The sequence below is a fragment of the Miscanthus floridulus genome, chromosome 9 (genome assembly GCF_019320115.1).
Source record: "Miscanthus floridulus cultivar M001 chromosome 9, ASM1932011v1, whole genome shotgun sequence".
In the NCBI taxonomy this organism is placed as follows: domain Eukaryota; kingdom Viridiplantae; phylum Streptophyta; class Magnoliopsida; order Poales; family Poaceae; genus Miscanthus; species Miscanthus floridulus.
The window spans coordinates 11,427,072-11,438,244 of record NC_089588.1 but is presented as its reverse complement, the minus strand read 5'-3'; the positions used below and the strand labels follow the sequence as shown (position 1 = coordinate 11,438,244).

General features: G+C 45.2%; 1 protein-coding gene across 1 annotated transcript; it reads right to left on the bottom strand.

Annotated features, from left to right (window-relative positions):
- Positions 1-3,039: 3,039 nt before the first annotated feature.
- Positions 3,040-10,930, bottom strand: LOC136483415 (protein NUCLEAR FUSION DEFECTIVE 4-like). Its single transcript, XM_066480478.1, is given in 4 exon segments — positions 3,040-3,726; positions 3,728-4,190; positions 4,261-5,135; positions 10,451-10,930. Coding segments are annotated over 4 exon segments (1,800 nt in total). The 5' UTR covers positions 10,847-10,930; the 3' UTR covers positions 3,040-3,660.
- Positions 10,931-11,173: the final 243 nt, after the last annotated feature.

The following is an 11,173-nucleotide window of genomic DNA, read 5'->3' as shown; positions in this document are numbered from 1 at the left end:
TTTTCGGTTTCGGGGCCCCGAAACCAATCGGGTTCGGTTTCAGGTTTGGTTTTCCACCCGTGGATATCCAATGGATATCCAAAATAAATCATTTGGAATTAAAACTCATGTTTTATAATATGCTAATAATAACTTATTTACTTATATTATTAAATTTATTCTAAGTTGACTCATAAAAATATTTATTATTTGTTGCCTCTTGTTTATACATGTGAATATGTGTATATATATCATGCATATATTTATAGAAAATCCTTATTTCTCTTACTATGTTGCCATACAAAGTGGGTTTCAGGTATCCATTAGGGTTTTGGGTATCCGCGGGTTCGGTTTTGGGGACGGATTATCACCCGAATCGGTGTTCGGTGCGGTTTTGGGTTTCGATTTCGGGTTTCGGATTCGGGTGCACGAAGACTCCACCCGATCCGAATCCGCCCTGTTGCCATCCCTACTAGCAGTGACATGTGTGTACCTCTTTGGTCTTAAGACCGGTCTTTTTGGCACAGTGGGTACCACGTGTACATAAACCTCTTTTTTCTTAATTGAGCGGCAGAGCTCCTGTCTTTTACTTAAAAAAATACTAAGAATTGATCGCAAAAAACGTATTAAGGATGTTAACCGTACCATTTTAAGAAAAATAAAATTGATAATATTTAAAAAATTTATGGACAAAACCAACCGTGCCATTTTTTTTTTCTAGAAGTTGATTCACAATATTCAAAGAGTCGTTGATTGGAAAAATAAATAATAAATAAACAAACATGTCGACAAGTATGTACATGTCGTGGTGGGCTTCCCTACTAGGCCGCCATGGGCCAATGTGGAATTAGTTCAATCAGCCCAACACCACTGCCCCTGCCCCTGCCCCCACTCTTCTCCACCAGAAACCCGCCGCCGCCGCCGCCGCCGCTGCTTTGATCTCCGTCGTCCCCGTCCCCGTCCCCGTGCCCAACTCCGGCCACCACTAGGCACTAGCTTCCGAGTTCCGACCCGTAAGTACCCACGCCCCTTCGACGGTACCTTATCCCCCACAAGCACACTCGTTCTCGATGTGAGAGTCATCCATTCTATCCATGGGATTGGCCTTTTGATTCATGCCGCGTTGTGCGTCGGTCGCCGCTTGCAGTTTTTAGGAGCAAACTCCACCTGACCGAAGGACGAACTCAGAGGGTGCATGCATGAGGTTTGCAGGCTGGTACCTGAAGATCGCGGCGGTCGGGGCCTCTATTGGCGCCGCCATGGAGCTCTTCATGATCCACACGGGCTTCTGTACGCTTCTCCCTCACTGCTCTGCTCAGCATCCAACTCCCCTCACCCTTATAATTTATATTTCTGATTTCTAATAGTCAATCACACTTGAATCAATTATTATTGGCTGTCCATCTGAGAGCATACATCCGGACCCCAGTTTTTTTTTTTTTTTAACCTGTAGGTAGCTTTAGGCAGATTGCGAAGTTTTCGAATTTTCAACTGCAGCATTGCTGCACTTCTAGATCCAATTGGCACTTGCATTTTTCCCGTCATCCAAATTCAGACCAGCTGATGGTTGACGATGAAACTAATGGGCTTGTTTAAGTCATTGGTTAATTGCCAAAGTACCCAAATTTACCACGAATCACCAGTTGTTGGTTCAGTGCATCTTCCCATGTAACAACAATCCAAACTTCTGATACTTTGGTGTCCACACAATGAGTTCAGATTGCCTAGTACCATTCATCCTGTCAGGCTCTCTGTTTTTTTGTCTTCTGCATAGGAAGGCATCTTACATATATCTATCTTTTTTTTTCTCCATGGTTATATGTACAGATGATAAGGTTGTTGTCTTGGAGTCAGAAAAACGAGCTTGGGAAAGCAGTCCAGAGGCCCAAGCTATGAGGGAAGCCCTGAACCCATGGCGCAAGCATGATGAACAACAGAAGAAATAGTCATGAGTCATGTGTCCTGTCAAGTGATTGTATCCTCCATTCGTAGGCCCTTGAATGAGGTAATATGAATGTGAGTCTTTTGCATTTGGTGAATAATTTGTACTACTTTTCGGAAATTGCTGGATGCCTGGATGGATGTTACCTTCCAGGAAAGGTTGAAGGCCTATAGGTAACGGAGCTATTTCTTTTTTCGAGGGGACAACCTATACACTTTCAGACTGGATTTCACTTGTTATTTGTTATTACTTATTTTAACATTATAACAGCGAAATTGTAGGTATAGAAAGAGGTGAAAGTTGTATGTCTGTTTGTACAATAATTGAATGCTCTGTGGATCCCGCGCTGAAGTGTAGTTCCTTTTCAACTATTGCTCAATGAAGTTTAGTTCCTTTTCAACACCTGAGTAGTCCAACCTGACCATTCTTGCAAAAGTTAAACTTTCTCTGTCATATTGTCCTATCTGAAGAGCTCATTGATCCCCTGTTTGCTGTATCAGTATCTCCTTAATAAAGATTGAAAGTTGAAAGAGAAGTTATTTGACTTCATTTTAGGCAGAAAGCTGAAATGCCAATCAGATCCAATCTCCGAAGTCCTGCATACTTTAAGCCACTAAGTATAACATAAAAAACAGTAAACATGGAGCATTTTGCACACAATTCTATTTGACTGGCAACAACAGTCTAAACTGACTCATGCTATCTTGGGCAAACTTGTTAGTATTCATGCTCTGTGGACTGTGAATGGTGTGTTGGTTTTGTACTTTAACATATCAGCTATTAAGCTGTTACTTTCCGATCATCTTTGTTTTGTTCAAGTATTTGCATTCACATCCTCCAGTTGTAACCCCTCAAATGAAGTAATACAAATGTGATTCTTTTTGCATTCCAGTGAATATTCTCTCCTACTAATCTGAAATTGCTGGACGGTAGCTTCCAGGAATGTTTAAAGGTTCATAGGCATGTGTCCACACTGGATTCGCTTTCTACCGTGCTATTTAACAATATAATAACAAAATTATAGGTTCAGAAAGGTGACAAAGGTCCATTTCTTTGCCTGAATCGAATGCTCCATGGGCTCCATACTGAATTATATTTCTTTTTTTTATTACAGCTCACTGGAGTGATCCATCTGGGACATCCTTCCAAAATTTAGAACTTTCATGTCATTTGCTGCTATTTAGAGAACTCGCTGCCCTCCTTATTTAATGTAAACGTTATTGCCCTGACAAAGATTGAAAGATAAGTTATTTGCTCTGAACTCTACCATGTGATACGTCGTTAAGTAGCACTAGCTCCAAGTCTGAATATTCTTGTCAATCAAACTTTTTTAACTTTGATCATAAATGTATAAGAATTATTAGGTTGATTATTTAAGGTATTGATGTTACTAGATTTACCGTGAGAAGTACTTTAAAAAAAATAATTCGTTCCTTTGAAATGCCATGTTTTCATTGGTCGAAATTTCAACGTACATAACAACAGTAAATACAGAGGATTTTGCACATGTCTCAGTCAACCAGTAATAAACATTCCAAACCGACTTCATCCAACCTTGGGCCTACTTGTTAGTATTAATCCCAGTTGTAAAGGTAATACTGGTTGTACTTTACATACCAGCTGATAATTTTCTATCCTCTTGATGTCTCTTGTCATGGTATTCATTTCGTGTATTGTATCTAGCCCATTTCACCTAGAACTAAGTCAATTTTTTTGTACAAGCTAACTGTGGTTTCAAATCAGTAAGGAACTGATAAAGGAGTTTCTCTATTAACTGGAAACTTGGTGAAGGTGCTTACAACTTGACCGGCTAGCAGCAGCACCATAAGCTGGTTTTGTTCGTATGAATAGAACTATGCTTGATGCTAACCCCAGAAATGTGATGCAAGCCCACAGGAAGAAGGTGGTTGAGTAGCACTTCATCCCCATGCACACAATCATGGTGTCAACAATGCCAGTGCTGTTATCCATTACTGTCATCTTTTGGCCATTTCCATCGTATACCATGGCAGCAATCTGGCCATAGAGGAGTGAGCCCAGCGGGATATTGGTGATTAGGATGTTGTGATTCACCCCAACGCTATTTGGTCCAAAGAGCTCGGAGGTCACCGACACTGCTGCAGCAAAGATGAACCCTGAGCTTAGGCCAACTAGTGCTGTTCCTGCTACCAAGGTGCTTGCATCTTGTTGGTTCCACATAAGGAAAAAGGCCATTGGCATGGGGACCAATGCAGCAGCAAGCCACCCTGTGCGAGCAAGTGACACCTTCCTGTATACAAATTTTAGTTAGGAAGCATGTGATATGATGAGATATATGTTGTATAAAGCAAAACAGATACCTGTGAAGGATGTCAGGTAGTGCAGAAAGAAGACGACCGAAGAAGGAGCAGGATGAGTAGACAGCAAGTAGCATGGTGAGCTGTGACTCCTGTTGCAATGACTGCGCAATCTGCCCCAGGTTGTTGCTGTATACCAGGCCAACAGTGGCTCCACAGAAGTAGGCTGTGTAGTAGAGCCAGAAGTCCACACACCGAATGAGCTTCTTTGCGCTATGTTCTTCACCGAGCGCCGCCAGGCGGCCCTTGCCCACTATTGTTCCACAACAATTGCCCTGCGTCTGGTGCTCCATTGGTTTTTGCACCATCGCATTGGACTCCATCTGATGATTGTTACTGATTAGGAGTGGCTTATGTGGATCATCATGGTTTAGTGGTGATGCAGGGTCAGGGCCATCTGTATCCACATATGAGCAACTGGAGCAGGCAGGGATGATGAGAGGAAGGGCGAGGAGGACCATGGCACCTGTGAGGATGACCCATGCAGTAGAGCCGGTTGCGGTGAAAGATCCAAAGACCACCAGATATATGCCGGTGATGAATGCGAGGATGTAGAGACCGAGGAAGACACGCCTGTCATGCCTGGGCGCACTTTGGAGGTGGTTGTCATTTGTGTGGCAGAGGAGGATTGCTGGGAGTGCAAGAATAGAGACACCAAAAGGGAGGATTGCATTGAGGAGGAGGTATACAGCTGGGGAGGAAGGGGAGAGGGCATTCGCAAAGAGAGTGTAGAAGGCAGCGCTGAGCCCGTTGAAGCTTATTGAGAGGGAGAGGGCCAGGGAGCGGTTGTTTGCAGAGAAGCTGCGTATGCAGAGAACAAAGCATACTGTGTTGAACCAGCAGATGCTGCACCCTGCTATCAAGCAGACCAAGAACACCTGCAGCCCAACATATGAATCAGAATATGATGAAATAATTAAGTTTAATATAAATTGCATTTGCATGTTATGGCTTTAATTGACAATTTAACCTATGTCGTCTCTACATCTTGGCTTGAATACATTCGAGTGAAGTGTTTGCAATCAGTTTGTCAAGAAAACCGGTGTGCTAATATAGACTATCTACTGAAAACTGCAGGGTTGATTTCCATGCTGGGAGGCCTATCTATAGGGTCTGGAATGCATTTTACTACTAGAAGAATGTACATCCTTTTTATTTTCCTCTGAAGATGTAGTGATGAATGCTTTTAAAACGTGCTTGGAATGGGACATCTAATCTCATTTTCCTCAACAATTCCCAGTACCCAGATATGTGGTAGGCATTGAGTAGCTGAGCAGGGAATTGAGGTTAGGTATCAAATACTGTAGTATTTTGTAATGGCACCGTGGCAATGTGACCTTAAAACTTTGTGATTCCATTTATGTGTTGTGACATGCCACATATTTCTCCTGAATGTATTGAAGGAAGGTGTGGAGTAGGTGAATGATGCAGCTCTGACTTGTGAGAATGGAATGGCATGCCTCATGCGTGTGTGATGCCGGTGGGGGTGACTTTTTTTTTTTGGCAGTGGCTGAGAACCTACCTAGCTGTGTGTATGAACTAGTCCTAGTCCTTCAAGACTTTTTAGTTTGTATAAAGATAGTGTCCTGCTGGTACTGTGGGGAAATGAATTTGTGTGGTTTGCTTGTTAACAGAAGCAAGAACATTGTACACTTCCCCAGGATGTTGATTCCCTGATGCCAGTTGATGGAATATGTTGTCACTGTTTGAGAGATGGAGAAGGATTTTAGGATTTGACACACCTGTCAATGAACAAGATATATACCAGAAAAAAGAAGAGAAATGTATACAGTTTGGAGGATGTGTTTTTGTAAGGTTAGACAAATAAAGAAGCAAACTCCGCCTATGGTGGGGCGCCTTTGGTGTCCCAGCATAGCAGGTCCCAAGCCCTGGTAAAGGAGGAGGGTTGTGTTAGGCGTGGCGAGCCAATGTAAAAACTTAGCCACTTAAATGGAGATGAAACCCAAAAGAAAATCGTTGGGGCGTAACCCTCTTAGCGACGCGCCATATCGGAACCCGGGTATGGTGTTAAATGGGCAAGGGCCGGGTCGTCACCCCCGTGACGCGCCGTGTCGTGATCTGGGCATGGTGTCAAGTAACCAAGGATCAGGTCGTCGCTTCCTTAGTGGCGCGCTACATCGGCGCCCGGGTGTAGTGAAAAATGAGCAAGGGTCTTCGCATCAGAGTCGACGGGTGCGAAGGGTAAGGAAGCTAGTCGAACCAATTAGGATCCGTTTAGGTAGTTGGAATGTAGGGTCACTTACAGGTAAGTTAAGAGAATTAGTTGATACCGCGACTAGGAGGCGTGTAAATATATTATGCGTTCAAGAGACTAAATGGAAGGGTCAGAAGGCGAAGGAGGTGGACAATACAGGTTTCAAGCTTTGGTACACAGGGACAGTCGCGAATAGAAATGGAGTAGGAGTTTTGATCGATAAGAGCCTCAAGAATGGTGTGGTGGGAGTGAGAAGGCAAGGAGATAGGATTATCTTAGTCAAGCTTGTCGTTGGTGATATGGTCTTGAACGTAATTAGTGCGTATGCCCCCCAAGTAGGCCTCGACGAGAGTGCTAAGAGACAGTTCTGGGAAGACTTAGATGGCCTGGTTAGAGCTATACCTAGTAGTGAGAAGCTTTTTATAGGAGGAGATCTTAATGGGCATGTAGGTACTACAAGCGCAGGTTTCGAGGCAGTTCATGGAGGTTTTGGGTATGGTAGTAGGAATCAGGAGGGGGAGGAAGTTCTGGACTTCGCGGTAGCTTTTGACCTGATGATAGCCAACACTTTCTTTAGAAAGAGAGAATCTCATCTAGTGACCTTCAGTAGCGGACAACACTGTAGCCAGATTGACTTTGTCCTCGCAAGAAGAAAGGACAAACGAGCATGCTTGGATTGCAAGGTGATACCAGGGGAGTGTGTTGTTTCTCAACATAAGCTTTTGGTGGTAGATTTTCGTTTTCAGGTGCGTGCCCGTAGGGATAAACAAGCTAAGATTGAAAGAACAAAGTGGTGGAAACTGAAAGGGGAGACGTCAGAGGTATTTAGGGAAAGGGTTATCAAAGAGGGCTCTTGGAAGGAAGAAGACGACATAAACAATATGTGGGACAAGATGGCAACCAACATTCGGAAGGTAGCCTCAGAGGTATGTGGAGTAACCAAAGGAAGGGGACGCGAGGCTAAAGATACTTGGTGGTGGAACGAGGAAGTCCAAAGGGCTATTAAGGAGAAGAAAGAATGCTATAGACGCTTGTACCATGACAGGAATGTGGACAACATAGAGAAGTATAAGGTGGCAAAGAAGACTGCAAAGCGAGCTGTAAGTGTGGCAAAGGGTAGAGCGTACGAGGATCTTTACCAACATTTGAGTACGAAGGAAGGAGAGAAGGACATTTATAGGATGGCTAGGGTTCGTGAGAGAAAGACACGGGACTTCAACCAAGTTAAGTGCATTAAGGATGAAAGGGAGCATCTCTTGGTAAAGGAGGATGAGATCCGACATCGATGGCAAGAGTATTTTGACAAATTGTTCAATAGTGAGAATATGGACACAACCTTTCAGTTGGATGACTCTTTTGATGACACCAATAGGCGCTTTGTACGGAGAATCCAAGAATCTGAGGTCAGAGAGGCATTGAAAAGGATGAAAGGAGGTAAGGCGATGGGACCGGATGGTATCCCAATCGAGGTGTGGAGATGCCTCGGGGACATAGCTGTAGTATGGTTAACAAAGCTGTTCAACCATATTTTTCGATCGAACAAGATGCCTGATGAGTGGAGGAGAAGTATATTGGTACCGATCTACAAGAATAAAGGGGATATTCAAAGTTGTACAAATTACCGGGGAATTAAGTTGATGAGCCATACTATGAAGCTATGGGAGAGAGTTATCGAGCATCGCTTGAGAGCAATAACGCGGGTCTCTATGAACCAATTTGGTTTCATGCCCGGAAGGTCAACCATGGAAGCCATTTTCTTAATAAGACAAGTTATGGAGCGGTATAGGGAGAAGAAGAAGGACCTACACATGATTTTTATTGACTTGGAGAAGGCTTATGATAAAATACCAAGGAATGTTATATGGTGGGCTTTGGACAAACATAAAGTCCCAACGAAGTACGTCGGGCTCATTAAGGACATGTACAGCAATGTTGTGACTAGAGTTCGAACAAGTGATGGAGACACGGACGACTTCCCGATTAGGATAGGACTACATCAAGGGTCAGCTTTGAGCCCTTATTTGTTTGCTTTAGTGATGGATGAGGTCACAAGGGACATACAAGGGGACATCCCTTGGTGTATGCTTTTCGCGGACGATGTAGTGCTAGTTGATGAAAGCCGGACAGGAGTGAATCAGAAACTGGAGTTATGGCGGGAGACTTTGGAGTCCAAAGGTTTTAGACTTAGTAGAACTAAAACTGAGTATATGAGATGTGACTTCGGCACTACTACTCGGGAGGAGGAAGATGTTAGTCTGGAAGGTCAAGTAGTGCCTAGGAAGGATACCTTTCGATATTTAGGATCAATGCTACAGAGGGACGGGGATATTGATGAAGATGTTAGCCATAGAATCAAAGCAGGGTGGATAAAGTGGCGGCAAGCGTCTGGTATCCTATGTGACAAAAGGGTACCACAGAAGCTAAAAGGCAAGTTTTATAGGACGGCGATTAGACCTGCTATGTTGTATGGTGCAGAATGTTGGCCTACGAAAAGACGACATATTCAACAGCTAAGTGTCGCGGAAATGCGTATGTTGCGCTGGATTTGCGGTCATACAAGAAGGGATCGAGTTCGGAACGATGATATACGTGAGAGATTAGGGGTAGCGCCAATTGAAGAAAAGCTTGTCCAACACCGGTTGAGATGGTTTGGACATGTGCAACGGAGACCTCCAGATGCACCGGTGCGTAGTGGAATCCTAAGTCAGGATAGTAACGTGAAGAGAGGCAGAGGAAGACCGAAGTTGACTTGGGTAGAGGCAATAAAAGGAGACTTGAAAGGATGGAATATACCCAAAGACTTAGCCTTAGATAGGAGTGCTTGGAAGACAGCTATTCACGTGCCTGAACCTTGATTGCTTCTGTTGGGTTTCAACTCTAGCCTACCCCAACTTGTTTGGGACTTAAAGGCTTTGTTGTTGTTGTTGTTGTTGTAGACAAATAAAGAAGCAGAAGTGTGTGGGTGCGCGCGTGTTGTGCAGGTGGCTCATCTAGCAGTCAAAAGCAGAGCAGAGGTAGACTGGTAGGAGGAAAGCAGAGTCCAGTTAGTTGGAGATAACATTCAGTTCAGACTTTGAAATATATATACTGGTTGGTTGGGTGGCTGTTGATGAAGTATATATCTTAACTATTGCTGGATACTCTGCCGGTTGATGATGGATCATCAGTCTGTTCGGGAGGCCGTAAACGATCGTGGATTATTTACTGCTGGCTGGTTTGATGTGAGAGAAAAACACTGTTCCTGGCTGGAAATTTACGATCGTTTACGAGCAAGCGAACAGGCTGCATAAACGCAAGGAAAGGGAAAACAAAGCAGAGGGAAGGTGAGGATGGGATCGGATCAGAGACCTAAGGGCCTGTTTGGAACGCTAAGAATTTCATAGGAATTTCACAAGAATTAGTTTAATTTAACAGGAAAAACGCATGAACCGGAATTTTTTCCCGAAGAAGATGGAGATGGAGACCGATGGGTGCAGCTAAGCAAAAAGGAGCAGATGGCAGACGGAGGTAGCTCCCAGCCACAGCCCACAGTGGAGTAGCGTGCTTCCTTGGTGCTGGACTGCTGGTCGGTCACCGTCACAGCCTAAAGGCCGGGGCCGGCATGGTCGTGGCGACCGAGGGAAGGACCAGGACGAGCGGCATGCACAAGCACCACCCGAACGGCCGGACCCGGCATCGTTTTTCTGCTCCACCGGCCATTAGCTATTGCTGCTGCTGCTCCCTCCGGTCCAATCCTCATCAGTCTCCATCGTCGTCTCTGTCTATTCCTATCTTCTTTTATTATTTTGTTGGTTATTTATTTCTTTCTGTCGCATAGACTAAACGAAACGATCGAGACGGCCGGTAATTGATGAGGGTGACCGACATATACTCGTATATGCACTGCCTGCCAAGCACGGCTCAACCTCAACGATCGAACATCAGCTGGACACGCCGCCAAGCAATGACAATGACGACGACACGCACGCACGCACGTACCAGAGGGTAGGGGACGGCGACGGACGCGACCAGGCAGTAGTACTGGACGGCGTAGGCGGCGAGCCCCATGGCGGCGGAGACCATGAGCACGGCGTGGAGCGGCATGTGGAGCAGCGCCAGGCCCGACGACCACCCCAGCGCCTTGCCCAGGTCCGACGCCGTGGCTAAGTAGTTGAGCGCCTCCTGGGAGACACCCAGCGAGGATTTCAGCGCCGACGAGTAGGCCGAGAAGTCGAAGTTGGTCCCCGTCAGCGCCTGGATCCACACCGTCGCCACCAGCACCGCCCACCGCCGCCACGCCTCGTCGTCGTTCCTCCGCTGCTGCTGCTGCTGCCGATGCCGGCCCCCGCCTTCCACCTCCTCCTCCCCGCCTGGGCCGCCCGGTTGCGCCATCATGTGCTTGATTGATGATTGGTTCTGGAATGATGGATTGCAAGGCGCGCGCGCAGTGCCTGTCCGTCCGTGCCAACCGCTCCCCCTCCCTCTTTCTTCTCTGCTTAGCTACCTGCTCGATCGTTCGCGCTGCCTATATTTATACACATGAGCTTTCCTGTTTACTGCTCACTCTATTCCAAATTATAATAAGTCACTTTAACTTTTTTTTTTTACATCCGTTTACTATGCGTATAGATATACGGAGGGAGTAACAGTAAGTACATTTCTATTCCATTCGTTTTAAAATATATACTATGGGTGGTTTCCGTTTTGTTTTATAACTCAACC